This window comes from Petaurus breviceps, unplaced genomic scaffold, assembly GCF_028583685.1.
Source record: "Petaurus breviceps papuanus isolate PSGF00001 unplaced genomic scaffold, PetGlider_PUasm1.0 91133, whole genome shotgun sequence".
Classification (NCBI taxonomy): Eukaryota; Metazoa; Chordata; class Mammalia; order Diprotodontia; family Petauridae; genus Petaurus; species Petaurus breviceps.
In genome coordinates this window covers 29,664,147-29,691,021 of record NW_027187419.1, presented here as the reverse complement: position 1 = coordinate 29,691,021, position 26,875 = coordinate 29,664,147, and the positions used below count along the sequence as shown (strand labels likewise).

At 38.1% G+C, this 26,875-nt stretch overlaps 1 protein-coding gene across 13 annotated transcripts in view; it reads left to right on the top strand.

Moving 5' to 3' along the window:
* AMOTL1 (angiomotin like 1) overlaps positions 1 to 26,875 on the top strand; it is a 254,555-nt gene that overhangs the window by 173,131 nt on the left and 54,549 nt on the right. For all 13 annotated transcript variants that reach the window (XM_069080086.1, XM_069080085.1, XM_069080083.1 and 10 more), the window contains 2 exons: positions 10,791 to 10,935; positions 12,443 to 12,532. In XM_069080086.1, coding sequence (XP_068936187.1) covers positions 10,791 to 10,935; positions 12,443 to 12,532 — 235 coding nt within the window. The remainder of the gene's footprint in view (positions 1 to 10,790; positions 10,936 to 12,442; positions 12,533 to 26,875) is intronic.

The window sequence follows — 26,875 nt, the reverse complement described above, 5'->3', positions numbered from 1 at the left end:
GGAGGGAAGAGTCAATGAAGGCTTGGACCTGGAGAGGTGATTAGGAGGATGGTGGGACTATGGACAGAAACAAAGAAGGAGGAAGGGCAGTTTTGGGGAGGAGGATGGTGAGTAGTTTAGTTTTGGACATGTTGAGGATGAAGGTGCCTTTGGAATATTAAAGGAGGAATTTGGAAATCACAGAATCTGGTCCAACCTGTACTGGAAGAGGTATTTTCTTCACAGCATCTCTAAGAAATAGTCCTTCATTTCCCTCTTGAAGATGTCCAATGAAGAGGAACCTTTTACTCTTCAAGACAGTTCATTTCATTTCTACTACCTACTGATGGGAAAATTAATTTAGAGGACACCAGCATCTTCCTAGAAGAGATTCACTATGTCTCTGAGTCTTCTAGTCAAACACTGGCAAGCTGTTGACTTTTTGGGCCAACTCCTCATGCCACCCACTTTATCTAGGTGACATGCTTTAAGGACATGTAAGATCTCTGGCTCCTTTATTGCTAAGGTGCTCTGTTCACTTTCTAATTAGCTAGGAAAGTTATGAATAATATTACTTCCAGATTAGTCAGGGAGAGGCAGCCAAGTATGGTAGAGAGGACACTGAAACTGTTGTCAGGAGAAAGTAGGTTCAAATCCTGCCTCATACACTTCACTGTGATCTTGGGTAAGTCACTTAACAACTCTGCCTAAGCTTAAAACCTTCTGTGTTTCATCATCTCTAAAATGAGGGGGATGGACTCAATGACATCTAAGGTTCCTATGAACTCTAAATCTATGATTCTCTAAGAGGGGGAGAAGAAGGAGAGTTATATATTCTTTGTTCGGGAAATGTTTGGACTATGATCTTGAATAAATATTGACAACTTGCTCCCCCTCCAAAATACTACATGACTAGATGAGTTAAGAGAGACTCTTTGAAAGTTGAATTTAATGGAAGATGACATTCCACTTGGGTTCCATCATGTAGAAAAGAAAAAAAAAAGAATATTGAAAGCTGTCACCCAGAGCATCCCAAAGTTCACAAGACATTCCTTTTCTTCACAATTTCTTATGGTTCAGCATTTTTTTTCCTGCCCCAACCCAGTTCACAGATTCCTGAGAAATTTTGATTAGAATTGTATTTTAATTTTATATACAGGCCAAAATTATGTTTAGCATTGAATTCTTCAAATTGCAAAAAGAATTTGATCTAATGAAAATTGTGAAAATTTAAGTTTGAATTCTTTTAACCTTGTTCAGGCTATTTCTTCATCTGTAAAAATGGAATAATAATCCTATTAGCTCTTACATCATTGGATTGTGATAAGAATCAAATGAGACCATTTATGTAAAGCACTTTGCAAACCTTAAATGTCAGCTATTATCATTATCAAAAATAATAATGAGCTGAGGTTGGTAATAATTGCTAACATCAATAAAAAATAAAAAAACCCTTACATAATCTTATAGTCTAATAGGGGTATAAGGTACCAAGTCAGTAGATATAATACACTGTATTACATGATATGTACATCAAAGAGTTAAAAACAACCCAAAGTGCTATGTTCAAGATGAAGGGCAAGGTCTTTACCAACTCTTAAGGGTGAGGAAGAGGAGAAGAGGTGGGCTTACATTTAGAAACTAAATTTAGAATTAAATTTGGGCTTTAAAAAATAAGAAGGAATTCAGCATGAGAAAGCATTGTAGAGAATAATGTGAACAAAGGGACTTTAGACAGGATAATACATGTTTAGATGACAGAAAGCTGTCTAGTTTGGTTGGAACACAGAATATTTAGGAGACAGTAATATGAGATAAGACTAGAGTGGTAGGGTGGCACCACATTGTGGAGGGCCTTGAATGCCAGGCAAAAAGAGTTGGAACTTCATTTTGCAGGTAGTAGGGAGCCACCGAAGGTTTTTGAGTACAACAGTGACGTTACCAGGTTATTGTTGTTTGTCCTTCATTCTTGAAGAGGACCATAACATCAGGAAGGTGATATCTTGCAAGTGAATGGTATTTAAGTGAGGGAGGGCTGTACAAAGTCACCAGTCTCACTTTCTCCTCTGAAGCCATCTGGGTCCAGTGGCAAGATATAGATCAGGATGATTGGAGATGGCCCGGGATGCAGTGTGAGGCCTTGGCTTTTTTAAACTAAATTATTTAACAGGTCTTTGTTTGCTCAGGTCTTTTTTTTTTGGAAGGGAAGGCAGGGCAGTTGGGGTTAAGTGACTTGCCCAAGGTCACACAACTAGTAAGTGTTAAGTGTCTGAGGCTGGATTTGAACTCAGGTTCTCCTGTCTCCAGGGCCGGTGCTCTTATTTACTTCAGCCACCTAGTTGCCTCAAGGTCTTCTTGACTCTATGTCCAGTGCCCTAGTCACTATGCCATACTGTCTCATAATACTAATACCCCCAATTTGTTAAGAAAGCTTATTCTGTTAGCAATGTATAAAGATTGATTGAAGGGATGAAAGAAAGGAGGAGTGAAATTCTTTAGGGAAGCTATTACAATAGCCCAGGTAGATAGAAGTGAAAGCCTCAATTTGGGTGGTGGAAGTGAGAACAGAGAGGATATGTGAGAGTCTGAAGAGATGGCGTCAACAGAACCTGATCCACAATTGGAAATGAGAAGTGGAGAAGATAATTCTGAAGTTATGAATATGGGAGAACAGATGGAGTCAAGAGGAAGAGCAGGCTCAGCGAGAAAAATGAGTGCAAATTTTGAACAATTGAGTTGGAAGTGCTGGCAACAAATCCAGGAGGAGGTGTGAGCTCTGGAACTAGGAATCTGGAGATGTGAGTCTTTAGTTCTGCACAGGGTCAAAGCAAGAGATACCAGTTTGGAAATTATTTCTATACAAGGGATACTTGAAGGCATGGAAATTATCCCATGTTAAGAGAAAGAGTTAAAAGAGAAAAGAGATCAAGTTCTGGTTTGGTGGAGCACCCCTATTAAGGGCTCAAGGAGAAGATGAAGAAGAGTCAGCAATGAGGATTTTAGAAGATGGTCAGCATTACAAAAGCTGCAGACAGGCAAAGAGGATGAGGACTTGGGGGAGAAGCCCTATGATTGGGTTTGGTGATTAGGACTTCACTGTTGTTCATCCTTAGTTCTAGAAGAGGACCAGTGACTTCAGGAGGGTGATATCTTGACTTGCAAATGAATTGAACATAAGTGAGTGTAGCCACAACCACACTGGCATACCCAGGATGGCTGCTAGCACAGGTTCTTAGAGCTGTTTAACTAGGAAAGATAGCTGTTTAAGGGGTCAACAATCTTTTAAAATTATATTCACTAGTTCAGAGGAAAAGTCAGCACCCTGAACTTCAGAGAAACTACAAGCAAAGAAATAAAGACCAAAAGACAGGGCTCTGACTGCCTGAATCAATTATACACTTTTACATACCACCCTGGATTGAGAGAACCTTTACATCTGGGCAGTCAGGGAGCTCTGAACATACAACCACTCAGAATCTCAATCTGAGAATCACAGGATCCTTTTCATAAGCAAGCCCCCAAAGCAAAATGCCAACTCAGAGTATATATACACTTCTCAGAGCCAGAGGGCATCACCACTCTGGTGACTCAGTGCCTACAAAAGGTGTGAAAACCTTTCCACAAGCAAGCGGGCTGTAAGCAAGCTTCCCTTAATGGGCTCCACCTGAGGCCTATTAATGGGCAGGGAAGTTCTTAAATCTCATTAACATTACAGTGAGGCAGAGCTGTCCAAAGTCATCAGCCTCACTCTCTCCTCCAGAGCCATCTAGGCCCAGTGGCAAGACATAGTCCAACATGATTGGCAATGGCACTGTGTGCAGTGGGAGACTTTGACCTTTTTAAGCTAAGGTCTTTCCCAGATCTCAGTTTGTCTGAGGCAACACCCATTCAGTAGTTAAAAGCTAGGTAAGAATTGAGGCAAAAGATGGTCCAGTTTGCCTTCACAGAAGAATCAGTCTGGAAGGGAAAGACCCTTAGAGATGATTCTGGCCAGAACAGAAACAATTACTATTTATACTCACTCTCAGCCAGCAAAACCCAAACAATGAGCAAGTGAGGCTTGGGTTGGAACCTATTTTTGACCAATCATCGAGAGCCAGAGTGGTTTGGGTTTAAAGGCATAGTCAAATAGCACCATTTGACTCCAATGGGCTTTAGCTATATTTCAAGAAATCATAAATGAAAACTACATGAGAAAAAAGAGTTAATTGTCCTAGTTTTTAAAAAAACTGCTAGAATAAATAAGTAGAGAAGAAAAAAAATCTAGCCCCCAAGCCCCAAGATACCTTACGAGTTATAAGTGATTAAAATTTATATTCCTTTGGACAGAGCATCTACATGTAAGGAAGCAAGGACTTGGAGTAGCTAAGAGGGAATGGGTGAGAGGTATAAGTAGAGGAATTTGGCTCCAGTTTGAGACTGAAACTGTGTCTTCAGTTTTTCCCCCATTCAAGCCATTTTTCACACTGTTGCCAGGTAGATCTTCTTAATGTACAACCTTTATGATGTCACTACCATGTCCCTGCCTATGATACAAAAACTTCATTGCTTCTCTATTGCCTATTTGAATAAAATCTAGTCTTTAGCCTCACACTCCGAGCTTCTTGTGATTTGTCCTTATCTAACCTTCCAGCCATATCTCCCATTACTCTGTCATATACTATATTCTCTCACAAACTGGACTACTCATGTTTCCCAAACATGCCTTACTATTCCCTTGTGTTTTCTTGTCTTTGCCATCACTAGAAATATCCTTTCTTTCTCCCTTTACTTGTCAGAATTCTTTGTCATTCAAGATAGAGCTTATGTTCAGCTTCCTCATTTATCCTGCGCTGAACACCCTAATCATTAGCAATCTCTCCTTCTGAGTTCCAATAGCATTTAAAAATCATTCGTCTTTAATTTTTCGATTTTACTCAAGGGTTTTTAGAATTAGAATAATTTTCCTTTATGCCCCTACCCTCCATATAAATCTTCCTTGGAACAAAGAACAATTTAATCAATTCCCAGCCAACAAAGTGACTGAAGTCTGACAGCATATGTATCATTACACACCTATAATTTACCATCTCTCCATGGAGAAGAGGAAGGTATTTTTCTAGCTCTTTTCACCAGGACCAGGATCACTTATTGTAATTAATCTTATTTGTGGCATTTTGCATTGTTCTACATGATTGTTATAATTGCATATATTGTTCTTATTTCCTTGAGTTCTTCATAGTTGTGGTCTCTCCTGGTGCAGTGATTCCTTTATATTTGAAAGGCATAATTTGTTTGGTGGTCCTTCCTTAGTTGATAGTATCTATTATGTATCCAGTTTTTTGTTTTGTTATGTTTTTTGCTCCCATAAAGTGCTACCATGAATATTACAGTAGGATCTTTATTTTTTGTCATTGCCCTCTTGAAGTATGTTCCCAGTAGCGGGGTGATAAGGTTAAAGGGTATGAACAGTAAAGTGATTTTTATTGCAGCGTTTCAAATTTCTTCCTGAAATTATTGGACCAGGTCAGAGCTCTAACAGTATATTAATGGTCCTTTCTTTCCATAACTCCTACAACACTGATTGTTGCCACAATTTATTATCTTTTACCAATTTAATGTGTGTTAGGTAAAATGCCTTCCTCTTATTGTTAGTTATTTGGAACATTCTTTCATATGGTTTTTGACAATTTTCTTCTTTTCAGAACTTTCATTCATATCTGTTGACTGTCGTAGGATGGCTCTTGTTCTTATATATTTTTGTTAATTGATTCCCTGTGGATCTTGCTTATCAGACTTCTATCAGAGATATTTGATGTGAAGATTCTCCTTTCTCCTCCACCCCCACCAGTTACCAGTTTCTCTTCTTGTTCTTACCTCTTAGTTTTGTTTGTGCCAAAAGCCTTTTAAATTTATATAACTGCATTTGACTTTTAGGATGACCACTATCCCTTTTTAAAATTTGTTTTGAAATCTCACCATAGCCATAGTTATGAAAGGTAATCTCTCAATTCTCTTCTCATTTTGTTTGCTTGTTTTTTAATGTTGTGAATTTTTATATTGAGGCTACATAGAAATTTAGAGCTTATTGTGGCATATGGTATAAGGGTCTAAACCAGGGTTGTTGTTGTTGTTTTTTTTCCATTTTGTTTTTTGCTTTTTTTTTTGGAGGGCAATTGGGGTTAAGTGACTTGCCCAAAGTCACACGGCTAGTAAGTGTGTGTAAGTGTCTGAGGCTGAATTTGAACTCAGGTCCTCCTGATGTCAGGGCTGGTGCTCTATTCACTGCACCACTTAGCTGCCCCTAAACCAGGGGTTTTTAACCTTCTTTTGCATCCTGGGCTCTTTGGTGGTTTGGTGAAGTCAATTGATCCCTTCTCAAAAAAAAGTTTTTAAATACATAAATTGAAATAGAAAGGATAACAGAGAAAACCAGTGAACTGCAAAACAGTTATCAAAATATTTTTAAAATAGGTTCATGAATTTTAGGTTAGAAATCTCTGGTCTCAATCTACTTTCTGTCAAAGTGCTCTTTCCATGTTCCCAGATGGTGCTGGGATATTCTTTCCTTAGTTGTTTATAGTCTGTGGTTTATTGAACAATGGACTACTATATTTGATTTCTTCTGTGCCTTGCATATCTCTTCAGCTCCATAGATCTGTATTTCTATTTTTTTTAACAGTATCGAACAGTTTGGGTGATTCTAGCTTTATAATATAGTTTGAGGTCTAGTAATGTTGTTACACTCCCTCCATTCCCAATTTTTTCCCCTTTCATTACTTCTCTTTATATTCTAGACCTCTGTTTCTACAAATGAATTTCATGATTCTTCCCTATTGTTTCATAAAGTAGTTCTTCTGTAGTTTAATTGTCATGTTCTTAAATCTGTATACCTACGTCATGTTCTGTTTGTACCTTTACTGGAGTTTACAGCATTCTACCCTTTGTTTCACTTATTTCTGATCTCTCCTTGAGGGTGACAGGGGCCATGTCTTATTCTTCTTTGCATGCCCCATGGACCACACCTAGTATCATATGTTGAATTTGCAGAGACTTTGCTTTAATCCAGCTCCCACCTTTTGCAGATAATAAAACATAAGTGTAGAACATTGAAATTACTTGTCCATTGTCATACAGGTAGGTAATTCCAGATCCTGGATTCAAACCCTGGGCCTTCTGACTCCAAAGTTGAATGAGTGAATGAACTAGAATTAGGACCCTGTGGTCAGAGTGAGGCATGCCTGTATATAGCTCAAAAGCAAAGGTCACCTTTAAAAAAATACATTAGCATATAAATGATGATGTGTCTTGGAGCTACCTCTTTTGAAAACAAAATTGAAAGGAAGCATAACAATTTGTGGTTAAACTAGAAAATGGTTTCAGGACATGCTGTACCCTCTCCTGCTACATAACAAGCAGTCCACAATATAGAAAATAGAGAAGGCTGTCTGAAATGAAATATGCTCAGAGTAGCTGTCTGTGCCGTAGGAAGACCGTTAGAAAAAAAAATAACACAATGCTTATGATGAAAAGGACCCTGGTTAGTCCTTAGAATTCTGATTTTGGGGGGTTCTCTTTGGAAAAGTTTCACCATTTATAGGAATAGGCATCTATTTCACTGCAGTTACATCATCATCATCATTCTCATGATGAGGGTGCTACTAGATTTATTTTTTTATTTGGAGCAAGAGACTTCACCTCTTTATGTCTCAATTTCTTTACATCTAAAATGGAAGAGAATAGCACTAAGGACTCTTTTGACCCCAGAATTCTGTATTTGCATGATCTTGTCTAAAGGAGACCTTGGTACAGAAAAGCCCAAAATACTTTGATTGATATAGTCTGCTTTGACCTTTTGAGGCAGATAGAGTACCAGATGACCTCAGATAGTCCAAATGGAACTATTGAAAGACCAGAAATTTGGATATTCAGCCAGAAGCACCTGCCTCAAAGGGCTGTTATGAGGATCAAATAAAAGAATATTTATACAGTGCTTAGCACAGTGCCTAGTCCATAGTAGGTGCCATCTAGATGTTAGTTATGGTAATGATGATAATTATGAACATGAAAATTCTTTGAAGCAGCCAAAACGAAAAATATGTCTCTGGCTATGTGGCATAATGAGTAGAGTCATAGGCTTGGAGTTAGTAAGACATGGGTACAAATGCTACCTTTCCCTCATTTTACTTATGTGATCCCTGAGCAAGTCCACCTTTACTTAAAGTTCCTGAACCAAAAATTCCCCAAGGTGACAAAATCATGAATCCTTTTTTCATTGAATCTGCCTCATAAGATTGATCAAATAACTCTAGAATCTCTTGTGTGATCACCTACTTTATCTAGAATCAAAAGACCATCAGTTTGTGCATCATGTTATTACCCATTTCTATGTACATTCTAGGATCAAAGAAAGTAGAGCTGGAAAGAGCCTCAGAGGGTAATCTAGTCTGTGATAAGCAGGATTTATTGAAATCTGCCATAAAATGTAATAAAAATCTATTATAACAAATACATGTTTGTCATAATGACTATATATATATGTATATGACAATACAATGACAAAAACTTGTTCACCTATAGATTCATGTAGGCTAGTGGTTAAATAATATTCCTAGAATCCTAGCTACTGTAGAGTAAAATATGACCTAACATTCTTGTCCTCATTACACAAATGTTATTCTAAAGGGCTTTAAAGTATCATAAATATGGAGCTAGAAGGACCATTAAAGGTTATCTCACCTGCTAAATAAATGCTTATTCCTAATAACAAGGAAGTTTCTTATCATACTTGGATAATTTAATGAATAAAGTGAGGGAAGGAGCAAAAGGGAACTATATCCAATTTCGAACCATATCAAATGATTTCTCTGAAAGTTCTTTGTCTGGAAGAGTTAGGGACATTGTGAAAATAGATTTGGATCCAAAATAAACATCAGAATTTTACGGCAAACTCTATTGTTAACTGCCTGGGTGAGCCTGTAAAAATTACTTAACCTCTCAAGTGCTCTAGTAAACTCTTAAGACTGTATGTTGCAGAGAAGGTGCTGATCATATTGGGAGGTTTCCTCAGTTTGGTTCTTTTTATTGATGAAATCTCACATCATGTTTCTGTTCCTATCCCTATATTAAGGAAATATGCTTTAAAATATTTTATCTATATGGTTATGCAGAGTGGTGTTTGGGTTCTCTTAGACCAGATGTGCTCAGAATAGCAGATTGTTCTTTAGGAAGACTTTTAGAAAAATAACAAGGTGCTTATATCATATATGTGAGAAGTCTTATGTATAAAAAACCCACATATGTTAAAAAGTTCCTGGGAAGATAAATGGTGATTCTCAAAAACCAGCATAAATTCACCAATCAAAATCATGTTAGACCAATGACATTGCCTATTTTGATGAGATCCTTAGATCAGTGTTTCAGGGGAATTGTGTGGAAATGTAGTGAACTTGAGTTTCACCAAGATTTTTGACAAAATCTTGCATGACATAATTATAGATAAAATGGAAAGAGATGGACTCAGTGATAAGACATTTGAATGGACTACCAACTGAATCAACAAGTCTAGAAAATAGTGAGTGAAGGAATTGATGGGAGCTTGGATGGAGATTTCTAACAGATACCTAAAGATCTGTTATTAATTGGCCCTAGTTATTCAACGTTTTTATCAATAACTTGAATGAAGTAATAGGGGATATATTCACTATATTTAAGTCATTTAAGGCCTAAAGATGGGAGAGAGAGGTCTAACACATTGAATATTTTTTTGACTTGGGGTCCCAAATGATGTTCACAGACTAACACAATAGATTGGATGATATATCATATTGAAGTACAAAAGGATTACTTGTAAAATCCTAAATTATGGATTAATAAGGTTAGCTGCACAAGTAAAGAACTGGGAAGGCATGGTTAGACAAGAGTTCATTTGAAAAAGACCTGGTGGGTTTTAGTGGACTGCACACTCAATATGAGTCAATAGAGCGACAGGACAGCTGTGTTACTGGAAGCATTATATCTATGGTGATAGCACTGTCCTTTTCCTATCTCAGATAACATTTAAAATACTGTTTCCAGTCCTGGGTTCCACATATTAAAATAAAAATTGACAACCTACAGTGTGTTCACAGGAGGGTGACTGTGGCAGAGGGACTTGAAACCATACCACAGGGGCTCAATTTAAGGAACTGAGATTTTATTTTTGGACCAGAAAAGACTTAGGGTGGGTGGGCTGTTAAATTGTTTTCAAATATTTGAAGGATTGTGACTTGGAAAAGGGATTCAACTTCTGCTTAGATGAGATAAGAACTAGGACCAATGGAGAGATGTTACATAGAAGTAGATGTTAGCATAACAGCAGGAAAAACTTCTTAATAAGAAATTAGCCTTCTTGGGTGTGAAGGAAATGGAGTGGTCAGCGCTTGATCTTCTGAGTGCATTAAGGAGAAGCTGGATGAATGCTTTTTAGGAACATCACAGAGAGGATTCATGATTTGGATGAGGTCAGACTAGGCAGCCTTTTATTTTCCTTCTTTGGATTCTATGATTCTGCATAATAGAAGGAAATATGAGGAATTTTAGATAGAATAATTTTGGAGACTTAAAGTTAGATTACATAACCTTAAATATTTGCTCCATCATCTTGATAGAAGTTCTGAGTTTTTCAAGAGAGAAGAAGGGAGGGATATTGATTTCAAAGTAGAAATCACATGCTTACCTGGTATTTGGGGAACATGTTTTAGTCTATAAGACCATCTTCAAGTGTTCCTTTGAATATCAAAGATGCCATAACAGAACCTCACTTTTAATATTGATTCTTTCTTATCTTTCAGTTTGAAATAGAAATTCAGAGGATTTCAGAAGCGTATGAGAGTCTAGTCAAGTCCACCACCAAGCGAGAGTCTCTGGACAAAGCCATGAGGAACAAACTGGAAGGAGAGATTAGGAGACTCCATGATTTCAACAGAGACCTACGAGGCATGTTCATTTCTATGTGCATTTTCAACTCCAAGTTCTGGGTACTTTGTTATATTTATAACTTAGCCAGAGTTTTCTTTGTCATGGAGCAGGGTTCCTCCTTTGCTAGATAAGCTAGTGAAACTAAACTGCATAAAAAAAACAATGGTACTTGATAAGATGTGGTTTAGGACGGAAAACTACATATATTTTTCCTAGAGGATTCCAAACTCAAATTTAATAAATAAATTCTCTTCATCTTCTCATTCCCCCAAACAAAGAACCTTAAAGAGTGTATGTATGATTTGCGTTTTTACTGACTGTCTGCCATGGATAGAATTTTATCCTTCCTCATCTCTGTCTGTCTCTTGGCTTCCCTGACTTCCTTCAAGTTCTAGCTAAAATCCTACCCTCTACGGGAAGCCTCCCTCGATCCTAGGCCCTCCCCTCTGCCGGTGATTCCCTTTTTGTATTATATTACTTGTTTGTACATAGCTGTTTGCTTACTGTCTCACCCATTTGATTGTGAGCTCCTCGAGGGCTCTGACTAGCTTTGTTTTTTGCTGTTGCTTCTCTTTGGTCCCCAGTACCTAGTATGGTGCCTGGTTCATAGTAGGTGCTTAATAAATGCTTTTTGACTGACTGACAGTTCAGAGATAGGGGATTACCTACTCTAGAATTCTGAATATTTTAGGAAGAGTGGAAGCAGGTCACCCTCCAAATTCCACCTTGTTTTTCTATCAGCAACAAGTCGTTTTTTTTAGTGCCTATCACACATACTACATGGTAGTAACAATCCCCAATTATCATATTCCAGGTTTCCCTTCCTCAAGAGCCATCTATGCATGAGTCACAGTCCCTCTGTCCATATTTGTTCAACTGAACTATTCAAAATGAATAAGGCATTTGGCCCCAAGCTATGCTGTTGAATAAATTTAAAGATGCCTCAGATGGCTCTTAAAATCAGAAGTCTCTACCCTGTGCCTATGTCCCCTTTTCAAGTTATTTTGATTTGTTATATATCCCTTCTAGGGATTTGGAACTTTTGGGACCAGTCCTGTTTGAAATTTATATCAGAGGGCCTTTCTTCTTTCCATGGCATTAGGTTTCAGAATGAGAAGGCCAAGTCTCCTTGGAAGGGCCCTGTTTTCAGTAGGCTTCCTGTCTTGGTATGCAGGAGAGGAACGAAACATCCAAACGTGCCTTTCTCAGAAACTTCCCTGGAACTTCAGTTCATGCCCACAGGGACTAGAATTACATTAATTTGCTAGAAGAAACAACTTGAGCCTACCCCTAGAGACTCTTTTTATGACTTGGAAACAGAAGTATCATCCCTCCCCAAAGAGGCGGGAAGATAGCATTTTTTTTTTTACCACTTTCTTGACCTTCTGGCTCTCTCCATTTTTTTTTACCTCCTGCCTGACCATTATTCATGCCCTCTTTTTGGCACCCATCTTGTTTTCTTGGTAGACTGGTGATTTTATATTCATATGTATTTGTTTTTAAAGCATTTCCTGTTTATGTGTAGACCGCCTGGAGACTGCCAACAGGCAACTAGCCAGCAGGGAATATGATGGGCATGAAGATAAAACAACAGAAGGTCATTATGCTTCCCAGAGTAAGTATTCAAATTTATTTATTCTGAAATTTTTAAAAATAAACTTGGGCAGTGTAAGAGAATCATGATAACTTGGAGAGATACTTTGCTAGTATTTGAATTTATCCATTAATTCAGTATGTAACCTGCTTGGACCACAGACCAGGTACTATATATGTCTACCAAAAGTGGAGCAGAATATCACTACCATAAATTTAGTTTTAGGTATAGCCTTTCCTCTGTGATTTATGATCCTTCTCTTTCTCTGGGTAAGACTCCAAAGTTAGGGAGTGGGGAAGAAATTTTACCACATATTTTTGACATCAGACATGTAGAACTTTTGATGTTTCCTTTTTTTTCGTTGGTTTGGAGTGGAAAGGGAGCTGGGACCCATTGTTGCTATATCTCACTCTCTAGCACTCACTTATTTCTTCCAGGCTCTCTACCCTTAAAAGCATTTGAGTTATAACAAAGTTGTGCTCCCCAAATAAATGGTGAAAAATACCTTTATTCTGCCTGGAGTGGTTGGGAAGATATTTCATCAACACAAGTAGGAAATACACATAGCTTGTGAGAAGCTATTGATCAAGGCTTAGATTCATGCAAAGTGGGATTGTGCTTGGAATCAGAGTGGGAGAGGACATGAGGTCATTTAGTCCAAACCCACATCTGGGCAGGAGTAGCTTCCATACTAATAATAAGTGGGTATTGCATTTCTGCTTAAAGACCTCCCATGATGGGGAACTCACTACCTCTTGAGCCAGTCTTTTTTGAGTCTACTTTTGACAACTCAAATCCCTAGGATATTTTCCCTTAAATCAAGCGTTAAGGTCTGTCTCTTTGTGAGTTTCACTCCTTGTACCTCCTTCTGTCCTCTGGGAATAAGCAGAATAAGTTGAATTCTCTTTCCAAATTACAGCTCTATAAATCCTAGAAAATGCTTCCTCTTTTTTTTTTCTTCCTTTTTCTCCAGGCTAAATAAGCAGATCCTTCAAAATCGTCTTATGTGGCCTAGTTTTGAGTCTCTTCATTACCCTGCTTACCTTTCTCTAACTGTACTTCAGCTTAACAATATACTTCTTAGAATGGAAGAACAATTATCCCATGATGTTAAATTTATTCTTGAATAGAACTCCAAAGTTCAGAGATTGGGGCATAATTAGCTAAGTCTTCCAGTAACTATTACTACATTTAATGGCTTGGTTATGTTTACATTTGGGTCAAAACTCTGATTTGTTTCCCATTAGCTTTGGCTATTTGTGCTTATACCCCAATAATACCCTTTTCCAGATTAATTTCTCTCCAGGTTAAAAATATCAATACCTTTATTTTGTTTTTATAACACCTTTTTTTCCATTTGTATTTTCCTTCCTACCTTCCCCAGAGAACAATGTTCTCTAACAATGGATAAGAAAGAAAGATGGGGAAAAAGCAATTCAGCAAAACTAATCAGCACAAGAGCTGAGTCTGATGTCATCAGATATGTTCCACCCTTATAGTTTTCCACACATGCTTTGGTAAAGAGAAGGATGACCTCTTTATGTGAGATGGGAGTGAAGGAGGAGATAGGGACAGAAGGCATGTGGCTGACGTGAGATGAGGAGGGAAGAAGAGGAAGCTCTTGGTGAATGGGCTTGTTTTTTTCGGTGAAATATGAGGTCAAGTATTTTAGTCATGGGAGGTTTGAGGAAGATGAAAAAGATAAAAAAAAATTGCCTGACAACAGAGGTCTAGATGAATTTATGTAAAATAAATTTATAATGTGCTTTTTCAACATGTTTTTTTGATTTTGTTCAACTTCGTTCAGCAGTATGTATGTAGGAGCAAAGAAAATGGATGGTGGTAGTGATCTAAGGTTGAGGCTTGGCAGGGGAGATTGATGATATAATAAGGAGGCAAGGGACTTAAGAGAAGAGGTCAGTATAGAATTAATTGGTTCACCAATGGGTCAAGAGAGGAAGAGAGGAAAGTGTAGCCTGGAAAAGAACCATGGGCTAATTAGAGGCCATGGTGAAGATAAAGAACAAGATTTGGAGTTGCAAGGCAGAGTAAGAGGTGGAATGGAATGCTAATTTGATGAGTGTGAGATGGAATCTTAGAGTTGTTTTACTTTGCATTTCTCTGTTTATAAGTGACTCGGAACATTTTTTCATATGGCTATTAATAGTTTGGATTTCTTCTTTTGAAAACTACGTATTTATCAGTTGGGGAATGGCTCATATTCTTATAAATCTGAATAAGTTTTTAAAAAATATATTCTGGAAATTCAATCTTTATTCAAGAAAATTGCTACAAAGATATTTTTCCCACTTAACTGATTTCCTTCTTATTTTAATTGCATTGGTTTTTATCTTCTGTGATCCTTTCAATTCCTTGTTCGATTTTGAACTCTCCCCTTATCTATAGATGTGAGAAGTAATTACTTTCTTGCTTCTCCGATTTGTTTATAAGGCAAACTTTTATATCTAAGTCATGTATTCATTTGGTGATTATCATGGTACATGGTGTGAAGTATTGGTCTAACCCTGATTTCTTCCAGTCTGCTCTCTAGTTTTCCCAGCAATTTTTGTGGAATAGTGAGTTCTTACTCCATTATCTGGAATCTTTTGATTTATGGAATACTATGCTTCTATGTTCATTTAGCTTCTCTAAGTTGTGTATCTAAACTGTTCCACTGATAAACATCTTTATTTTTTTTAATAAGACCTAAATCATTTAGGTGATTACTGCTTTCTAACATAGTCTGAGATATGATATGGCTAGTAAAGATCTTATTTATTTATTTATTCATTTATTTATTTTTAGCCAGTACCAAATAGTTCTAGTGATTATTGCTTATATTATTATTTAAGGTCTGGAAGTGTTCTTCTTTTATTCCTACTTTTTTTTTCATTTTTCCCATGATATCTTAGATCTTTTGTTTCTTCAAATGCATTGTAATATTATTTTGTATAGCTCTTTAAGATAGTCTGATAGTTTGATTGATATATCATTAAATTTGTAAATCAATTTAGGTAGCATAATTTTCATTTTATTGGCATGGCCTAACCATGACAACTAAATATACCTTCAATTATTAAGCCATTCATGATTTCTTTGAGGAGTGTTGTATAATTTTATCTATACAGATCTTAAATGTGCCTCAGAAGATTGACTGAAAGATTTTTTTTAAAGCATTTTGTAGTTATTTTGATTGGGAGTTCCCTTCTTTTATGTCAATCATTTAGTTTCTTTGCTGGTTCTCTGAGGTGGTCTTTAATAAGTTACCATGAATTAACAAATAGGGATAGCTTTGTCTCTTCTTTGCCTATTTTTATGCCCTTAATTTATTTTCCTTGACTTATTGCTAACTCTAGCTTTTCTATAACTATGTTAAATAACAATAGAGAAAGGAAGCTTCCTTGCTTTACTTTTATATTGATTGGGAAAGCTTCTAGTGTTTCTCCATTTCAAATAATGCTAGCTTTGGGTTTTAGAGGTATATTTTTTATCATGTTAAAATGTCCCTCTATCTCTGTGCTTTAAAGAGTTTTTTTTAGTATAAATAAGGCCACTAAGTCTTTTTCTGCAACCATTCATAGAGTCCATAACAATTTTTAAAGACTTGTTTGTCTACAGTTTGGCATTAGCACCATCAATTGTTCACTTCTCCAGAGCATCAGCCTGGCCTATATCCTTACAGAACTCATTAAATTAAATCCTCACTTATGACATGATCTGAGCCCTTTCTTTAAGTGAGGGCTATGTTTAGAATTTCAGCATGTTATATACAAGTGATAGTGTGTATAGATAGAAGAATTGCAATAGTATCAGGGGTTTCTATAGGGCTCACTTTGACCTTTTGCCTGTTGAATCACTCAGTTCAGGTCAGAATGGAAAAAATCCATCAGAATTAGTTTCATCTCCTGGGCCTCTGGCAAGAGCTTCCTAGAACTAGCTCACCACGACTGAACAACAGTGCCTGGTATTCTGTGAGCATGGAAACTTTCTCGACACCTCTTAAACCTTCTGGCTTGAAGGCATGACACAGATGAGATGGGAAAGGGGCCCCTCTAGCTGAGAGAGGATTTGTAGCAGAAAAATGTGGCTCTGCTTTGTCTCAAAGGCAGAATCACACCCCTAATGTAAGAGGTCCCAGGAATCTATTTCAGCTGTGTTTCAAATGTTTTTCATCTGTGGTGTATGTGATAGGTGAGAAATTGAATCCAGTCACTGTGCTTGAAGCAAATAGGTTAACTGATGTGGGGCTAATTTATTCACTTAGCCTTCATGCTGTACCCTTTATGTTTTCCAGAGTGCTCCCCATCACTTACATTGCTTTTCCCAGTATTAGAACTAAGAGATGAAGAGATATTATTATTCTCATTCAACAGATGGGAAAACTGAGGACCCCTGCCCAAGGCCATATACAATGCATAGCACTTCATTTACACTTCCTTGTACATAGTAGAACACAGATCCTAATTCCCTCCAAACTGCCTTGTATTCACTACCTTATATTTTCTTTGTATTCATTCTGTATAAACTTTTATACATCCTTGTGCCCCCTTATAATGTAAGTTCCTTGAGAGTAGGGATTGCTTCATTCTTTGTATTCATATCCTCAGCTCCTGAGCTCCCTGAACAATACCTGGTGTATAGTCGATGTTAAATTAATGCTTGTTGATTGATGGCTGATTGATAGATGGATTCTTTTGGCTTTGCCAAGAATTTAAAATCCAGTAGTTACTTTTGAAATGAAAAGATCAGAGAACAAAATTTGTGGCATCTGAATTTTGAGATCAGTTTTGAGACATGTCATGGGTGAGATTCATATAGAGAGTCTTTTTAAAACGTCTTGGTCCTGAAATCTAAAACAAAACAAAGATTATTTACCAATCTTTTGGCCAGACAGTTCCTTATTGCCCAGCTACTCCTCCTTTCATCCAGTCCTTTCTTTACTCTCTGGATCACCAGGTCAGAACATGTCTGCATTCACAAACCCACACCTTCCTTTGGATTCGTAAAATGGAGAAAGAAAGAAGGGACAGAACTTCTAGAATTTCCCTTAAGCCAGCTGTGCATGGCTGACCTAAATCATTATGCTTCTGTTTTCTCATCTGTACAATGGAAGTAATTATATTTTTCCTTCTGACTGTAGAGGGAGAAAATGCAATAGAAATTTATAAAGTTAAAACTATGACAGAGCATCACTGTTGTTAGAGGGGCAGTGAATGTGTGGTGTGGTGGGGTGAATGCTGGGCTTGGAATTTGGGGAAACCTGGGATTGATATTTGCTGATTGTGGGTTCAAAGGCAAATTACTCTTGAATTTCTCATCTTTAAAATGGAGGAATTAACAATATCTTTAGGGCAGCTAGGTGGCACAATGAATAGAGTGCCAGGCTGGAGTCAAGTAGACTTCATCTTCCTGAGTTAAAATCCAGCCTCAGATGCTAACTAGCTGTGTGAACCCTGTAGCAGCTAGCACCCTAGCATACCCAGGGTGGCTGCTAGCACAGGTTCCTAGAGCTGCTTTTCTAAAGGAAAGCAACTCAAAATGGGTTAACAGTCTTGCTTTAATCAATCAAACATATATCATTTACCTAGGTCAGGGGAAAAAGTCAGCACCCTGAACTTCAGAGAACACAGACAGAAGTTACAAGCAGACAGAGAAACAGACCAGCAGGCAGGGCTTCCAGCTGTCTGACCATTACATCCATACCTAGTCAGTTACCAGAGAGTGAAGCACCAACATCTGGGTTTTCAAAGCCAGGGGGCTCAATGGCTGCCCAGAGTCTCATCTGGACAATTCACACAACTCTTCTCAAAGGGAGTCCCAAAACAAAATCTCACATCAGGGTATATATATAGCCTTCTTCTGGCTCAGAGAATGTCACAACCCTCTTGTCTGACTGCCCAATCACAAAGCAACAAGGTATGGGCATTCCTGAAAAACAAGCCTCCCACCACAGGCTCCATGTGACCATATTCAGCCTATTAGGGGGCAGAGTATATTTTCAAATCTGGGAAGGTTCTCAGAGTCACTTAAGCCTATCAAAGGGCCTAGGGGCAGGGAAGATCTTAAATTCCCATTCCCATAACAGATCCCAGGCAAGTCACTTAACCCTGTTTGCCTCAGTTTCCTCATCTATAAAATGAACTTCAGAAGCAAATGACAAATCACTCCAGTATCTTTGCCAAGAAATCCCCAAATGGGGTCATGAATAGACACAACTGAAAAATGACTCAACAGCAATAAAACAATACCTTTAATAAACTATCTTACAGGGTTATTGTAAGGCTCAAGTGAGATAAAGTATTTACGAACAATACTTGGCGATGCTTATGGCAGTATATGTCATTTGTTGTTATTGTCACACGTGTCCTGTTACTGACCCTTCATAACATTTGCAGGTGTAGCAGACCAAAAATAATAGCTAGAATGTCAATAGCACCTACTATGTGCCAAGGACCATGCTAAGTACTTTATAAATATTATCATATTTGATCCTCACAACAGTCCTGAGAGGTAGGTGCTCTTATTACAACCCCATTCTACAGTTGGGTAAACTGAGGCAAACAGGGAGTTTTTTGGTTTGTTTTTGTTTTTAAAGTGACCTCTGCTCAGGGTCACAAGCTAGTAAATGTGTGAGGTCAAATTTGAACTCAGGACTCCCTGATTCCAGGCCCAGTGCTCTGTCCATTGTGCCACCTAGCTGCCTCCTGAGCAGTTACAAAGATACTGAGAGGGCAATGAGCAGCTTTTTGTGTGTGCTGACCTTCACTGCATGTTCCCACTCCTGCCTCTTTCTATGATCCGATCTGGGAGAGGCAGGAACAGACTGATCCTGAGCCCTTCAAACCGCTCCTTTGGTCATTGTTAATAAGGTCCTGTTTACTATTTGGTGATCCAGAATTTGTAAAATACAGAGGAAGGAACAGAGCGCCAGAAAGGGACTTGTGACCTGCAGTTACACAGTCCATTAGTAACAAAGTCCTAACAAAAACAATGGTAGCACATTTATGTGGTACTTAATGAAACACAGTACTCACAGGAAGTGTTTGAGATGATAGTATAAGTATCGTTTCCATTTCACTGATGAGGAAATCGAGTCTCTAAAAGGTTGAATGCCTTACCTGCCATCACGGTTAGTTAGTAAATGTCAGAACAGGGACTCAGACCCAGCTCATCTAACTCCATATTTGATCTTTTTTTCTTTTATACCACACAGTCTCTTGTTTCTACTTGTTATGTCCTTTCTGATTTATAGAAGTCATGTTTTGTGGGAGTGAATCCTATGTATATCCATTGGTCACATTAGAGGTCACATTTTTCAGATGGGTCTTTTGAATCTTGGCATTTGGCTTAGAAGGAGTCTCCCCTCATGGTATCATGTATGACAGAATCACAGACTCTCAGAGTTAGAAGGGACCTCAAGATACATCTTGTCCAGCCTGTTCCTGAATGGGTGCCCCCTCCAACATGTACCAGTGGTCATCCAGGATTTTCTTGTAGACCTTCTGCTTCTACCTCTACTCTTCCACTTTGTTATAACTGTTAATTATTAGGACATTTTTCTAACATTAAGCATATCTCTCTGCAACCACAACTCTTTATCAAAATGAAGAAAATTATGTGCTGCTTCTGTTATGTGCCTATAGTTCTACCCTCTGGGGCCAAACAGAGCAAACCCAGCCCCTCTTCTACATGGCAGTCTTCAAAGTGCTTTGAGTTCTTTATCATGGATTCTCCTAAGTATTAACTTCTTTAGGTTAAACTTTTCCAGTTCCTTCAATGAGTCATTATATGGCACCTTCACCATCCTTTTTCTTTTTCTATTTTTTGGCTTTTTGGAGGGGGGAAGGCAGGGCAATTGGGGTTGCCCAAGTTCAAATGGCTAATAAGTGTTAAGTATCTGAGGTCATATTTGAACTCAGGTCCTCCTGACTCCTGGGCTGGTGCTCTATGCTGCCTAACCGCTCCCTTCACCATCCTTTTCTAGATGCTATCTTGATTCTCAATGTCATCTGTCCAGGGCAGATGAGGCTATTATTTCTTGGGACTAATGGGACAATAATAGTTTTGGGACTATTATTTCTCCATTGGAGGAATAGGATCAAATTATATAGACATTGGCAATTACTTTAGGTGGTGGGGAAATGAAGTCTGGTTGGGAAGTGAAAAAGTATCATGCACATCTTATTTCTAGGTCTAAATGTCTAACTGCTACCCAAGCATTTTCTTTAGGGCTAGTTAAGTAGAAGATCATGAGAGCTTCTTATTTTACAGATAATAAAAAGTTAAAGTCTTCTCGACCTTTCTGTTTGAGGTTCAGAAGTTACAAATGCAGTGAGGCCCTGGATTTTTTCCCTTTTGAAAAGGTCTAATGTCAGTGAATCAAGTCTTCAGCTTGACTCTTGAAGAAGGACATGGTCATCCAGCTAGATCAGGATTCCTTTCAGTTCAAAAAGTGTTAAACGAATATTTCAGTGCTGTTCTCCCCTTGGAGTTACTGTATTTAGTATGATACAGTCACAGTTTCTAAGAAGTTCACTACTTTTACTGTTTAGAGTTTTCTAAATGTAAAGTTTTTTTTTCTTTCTTATATTTTCTCTTTCCTTCATTACCCACTCTGTCCTTCTATAGTGTTGCAATAACCCTTTTAGAGAAAGCTGAGAATTTTTTTCCCCTTTTTAAAAAAACAGTGATCTAGCTTAAAGGGTAAAGATGGCAGAATGGACATCAGTTTGCTGCTTATATATAAGGCCTTTGACCAGCCCCTGGGAAAAATGGTTTCTTTATCCTTTTACATTAATGCTCTATTAATTCTCTGATTAATACATATCAGAACTATATCTACCAGGTTTGAAAGATGTATTTTTTTTCTAAAGCAATTGGGGTTAAGTAACTTGCTCAGGGTTACACAGCCAGTTATTTTGTGTGGGTGCTAAGTATCTGAGGCCGGAACCAATCTCGGGTCTCCTGACTCCAGGGCCGGTGCTGTTACTCACTGCGCCACCTAGCCGCCCCAAGATGTATTTTTTGATTGTTCTTTTATTTTGGTTGGGAACTGTGACTTTATTGGTGTATAGAGAACTTGTGGTTAGTAAATCTCCTCTAGTAAAGTGGCTTAGCAGTTAATCTGCAAGCTGTAGTCTTGGGTTTCTCTCTAAAGATGTATGTGTGTGTATGTGCATATACATACATACACATATCTGTATGTATGTATGTATATCTCTATACATATGTATGCATGTATCTATTTTCTTGAACGTTGGTCTTCCTGACTCCAAAACTGACCATCTGTCCCAACATACCTCACCATCTTTCTTTACATGATTGTTTCTTGTGATTTCTTAATATATTGTAATTGCTAAATCTTAAACATGTCTGAGAAAAGAGAGCCTTAATCATGTTTTCCAAGGGATTAAACCTTGCTTATTATTTTCTCTGAGAAAAAAAATAACAGGACAAAGTCCTTCAACAAACTCATTATGATCTTTGGGGCTAGGTATTTGAAAGCTAAAACGTTATATGCAGAGTAACTACTGTAAATGGAGAAGGGTGAAATTTCATCTTATTGGGGTTTTAAATTGACTTCCCAATGAACTGCTAGGATTTAGTAAAGACCTCATTAGTCCTGTCATGTTTGCATTCCTTCTTGTCAGTTAAGCAGTGACAAGAGGTCCAAAGTTGCCACCCTTGGAATTCCTTTTATACTCTGGGTTTGGAACTTCCAAACAAACTGAGATCTCTTCAAGTTAGTTTCTGGTGGGCAAAGGGTAATGTTTCTCTTTCTAAGAAAAAAAGAGCTCAGGCAAAAGAGAGGAAGAAAGAGAAGAAACAAACAAAAAAGACCCCAAGGGCTTCTTGGATGTTCAGTGATTCTTGCAAAACAACATTTTGATGAGTTGTGGGTAAATGAGTCAGAAACATATGGACTTGATTTCTCTTAAAATCCACATGGGTTTAAAAACTTAAGAGGAAAAAATGGTCTGAGCCAGATTTATTTAGGGTCTGGTTTAAATCTAGGATTTTGAAAAATATTGATGTGTTTCATTGTCATTATACTTTACTCTCTTCCCACCACCCCCCTGAGCAAAGGGCCTTCTGCTATTCCTTGAGTGCTCAAGGGGCCTGAACAATTCTAAAGTAATATAATAAAAAGTTCTTCTGAGTTTCTTATTCCTGGCAGGACCAGATGGGAAGCATATCAGAAATGACAAAGACATCAGCATTAATGCCACTGACTCAATTAGAGTGTAGAGAGATCAAGGAAGATTGTGCTGATGGCTCATTGGATTTCATTACATCAAGTTGTGTTGGCTTCCATCTATCCTCATTGCAAAGGAAAGAGCAGATGTTGTTCCACTGTGTAGGGTGTTATTTATCTTTGTCTCCCAATCAGGTTCTTTTTTTTTTTTAATATCTGACATTTCATGAAGAATAAAGTAAAAATTTGTCTTACTGAGCTTAGCATTACTCAAACTTTCTCTTTTCTTCAATGTATTGGTTCCCAGTCTGATTAGGAAATGTTCCAGGTCATATTTAGTCAATCAGTTAGTTAGTCAATATGCATTTTATTGGGAAAGCTCTTAGAATGTGCAAAAAAGGGCAAAAACCAACTCCTGCCCTCAAAAAGCTTGCATTCTAATAGGGAGAAATAATATGCAAAAAAATAGGTACATAAAAGATTTGGTTCATTTGTCAACAATAATCATCAGATAAGGAACAGTTTTTAATTCTTTTCATTTTAAAAAGTAACTATGCCTATGAACTCCTTGAGACAGGAAGACAAGAAAACATTTGGGTAGAGTGTTGGCTTCCTAGTAAAGGTGTGATATTCTCTCCACGCCCTAACACCTTCATTTCTACAGTGTAATTGTTGGATTGTTGCATTGTAAATGAAGGTGGGTCAGACTTTCCACTCTTCAGGAATGCTGAATGGGAGATTCTTGTTCAGGTATGAATTATATTATTTACCCACTGAAGTCCTTTCTGTCTCCAAGATTTGGTAATCTCAAGATTTGTATTTCAGCCTGATATGGGCTCATCTGTCTAGGCTATGTGATGGAGGAGAGCAAAGGTGGTTTTTTGGACTCAGTGTCTGCCATGCTGAGGTGAAGGGACAAAGTTTTTCTTTAACCAGAGGAAATGTTATTTTACTGATTGTGAGTTGGAATACCATCCTCAAAGTACTAAATAAATATGAGCTCTTATTATTCCACTTTCCCCTGAGGGTGTTCTTTCACCTTGACCGTATAGGCTCAGGTTCAGAGCAAGAGATCTTGGGTCAGTGAAGAAATCTGGGAGCTGAAAGTTCTAACCTCCTACCACTAATTTGCTTAATGACTAGCACCTCCATTTTCTCTTTGGTAATAATGAAATCATCCCCACTGATCCCACCTTACAGAGTTAAGAGCCCTGTGAGATAAGTGCTATTATTGTTCCCATAGAGGTAACTTGAGGCTAACAGACTGCCTTGCTAAGAGTCACACAGCCAGTAAGTTTCTGAGGCTACATTTGAAGGGTCTTCCTGACTCCAACTCTAGCACTTTATCTACTGCTCCACCTAGCCATTCTCTATCCACTGTAATATGCTACTTCTGTTTATAAAGTATATAATGCACTTGTGTGATCATATATTTGGAGGTGAAAAGAGACCTCAGAGGACATCTATTCCAACCCCCTCATTTTTTTTGCACATGAACAGGCAAATCTATTATAAACAACTTTCTCTTCCTTTCAAATCTATAATAAAGTTATCATGTAAATTTCTTTTTTCCCCTCTTTTTCTTCCCTCCCCTGCAATATTAATGGGATTTAAGATCTTCAGCATCCATTAACAGACTTCAGGTGGAGCCCATTAAGGGAAGCTTGCTTAGGGGAGGCTTGCTCATAGGAAGGCTTTCACACCTTTTGCTAATTTCTAATTAGGCACTAAATCAAGTGTTGTAATGCCCTCCGGCTCTGAGAAGTGTTTATGTACTCTGAGTTGGTATTTTGCTTTGGGGACTTGCTTATGAGAAGGATTTTGTGATTCCCTGTTTGAGATTCTGAGTGTTCAGAGCTCCCCAACTGCTCAGATGTAAAGGCTTTCTTGATTCAGGGATGTATGTAAAGTGTATAATTGATTCAGGCAGTCAGAGCCCTGCCTTTTGGTCTTCATTTCTCTGCTTGTATTTTCTCTGAAGTTCGGGGTGCTGACTTTTGCCCTGAACTAGTGAATATAAATTTAAAAAGATTGTTGACCCCTTAAACAGCTATCTTTCCTAGTAAAGCAGGTCTAAGAATGTGTGCTAGAAGCCATCCTGGGCATGCCAGTGTGGTTGCCACTACATCCCCCCAACTCCAGAGATGACTACCATTAGACACAAATAGGTATGTGTATATATATCATATATATAGATATATACATACATGTTATATATAGATAAATAGATGTGTGTATAGCTATAAATTATTTTTTATATATTTCTATTTACCAGTTCTCTCTCTGGATGCAAATAGTGTCTTTCTTTATATGTCCTTTTTACAAATAAAGAAATCGAAGAGTTCAGTGATCTGCTCAAGGTTGCTCCCCTAATTAGTGTCCCAAGTGGGATTTGAATCCAGATCCCCTCGCACCAGGGCCAGAGCTTTTTCCACCATTCCACACTATTTCTGTAATGCTTCTATGGACACTTGTCATCTCACTCTCCCTCCCAACCCATCCTACCTTGTTTATTTTAACTCTCTTTTTCCATCAATTAGAAAGAAATGGGCCTGAGTCCCACCAAATGCCAGAGTGTAATGCAGAGCTGTGCTGAATTCGTAGCATGAAGCCTGTCACCGCTTATGCCCACTTGATCATCCTTGACAGGCAGCATGGAGAAACCAGAAACCTTCATGACAACCAGAAGAGCCGGCAGGCTGCAGGGCTTCTGTTTATACACATATGTATCTTTTATCCAAGTGCAAAATTCCAGTGACTCAAAGTAAACAGAAGCTTTCCTTGCTTAAAGATACAGGCATGATGGAGTGAGAAGCTATCTTTTGGTCTTACTTCTATTCCTATCCTCACAAGTGCAGGGTGGGCTATAGTTTTTGTGTTGTGGTTTGGTTTGGTTTTTAAATCCCTTTTTCAGATCACTGTAACAGAGTTTAAAAGTTTCCCCACTAAAAATATACAAACCGCCAAGACAAATGCTTATATGGAGAATCCTGAAGCTTTGTTATAGATTTCCCATGTCTATGGCTCATCTTTTTTTTTTTAAGTTTTATTTTCAATTCCAAATTCTCTCCCTCTTTCCTCCACTTCCCCTTCTATTGGAAAGGCAAGAAATACTGCAGCTCATTTTTTGAACCTGAAGGCTAGACAGCAGCACTTCTTTGCATAGGGATGAGGGGAGAGCCTAGGCTAAAACCTGCATGAAGAATGGGTTGCTTCACAAGCTCTTTGGGGGCTGAAAGTATCTTCAGAGAGTCTTAACTGGTACCAAGAAAGCCTTACCTTTTTTGACAAGTCAGAATCAGGAAGTTACTATTGTGCATGCCTATATGAAAGAATGAAAAAGCATTTATCAGGCACCATGTGCCAAGTACTGTGTTAAATACTAGGTATACAAATATGAGAGAACTGGTCACTGCCCTCCAGTCCCTGCATTCTAACAGGGGGAATCAACATATCATACATAGGGAGTGGGTCTAGAGAAGGATGTTCTGGTCCAAGAGGTCACAGGGATGGCAGATTCATAGGGCAATCCATTAACATACCTTTCCCTGAGGTCTTGGTAGTTTTGATTTGATTGTGGTTCTCAGAGGAGGGGGTTACACTTTCCCAGTGGTTGGGTAGAAGATGGCTCAGGGAGAGATGAGGGAATTGAAGTCCCAGGGAATTCAGAATTAATTGGCTAAGCTCCTGGCTTCTGGACTTTGTCTGCTTTGGGTGGTGGAGCTACGGTTCATCTGGGAGGAAACTGCCAGAGATGAACCATAGAGAGAGAGGTATCTCTGACTGGGAAGAGAAAATGATGGTAGCAGTGGGGAGAGGGGGCAATTGGAATAGGGACATGGATGGATAAAGGGAAAGGGTAGGAAATATTTCTTATATGTTAGTTCTTGGGAGACAGTGTGGTACATAGAGTCAGAAGACTTGGCTTCTAATTATGCCACTTTGGGCAAATCATTCAACATCCCTGGGCCTTTGTTTCATTATCTGTAAAATAAGGGAATTAGATCTGATGGCTCCTCCTTACTCTAGATCTGTGATCTTATGGGTTTTTATTTTGTGAACTAATTCTCAATTAATAAAAATGTTGATAAAAATAAATTAATAGCTGCTCTTTGGGTTTGCTCAGTCACCCAATACAACTTTTTTCTGGGGTAGTAGAGAAGGAATTG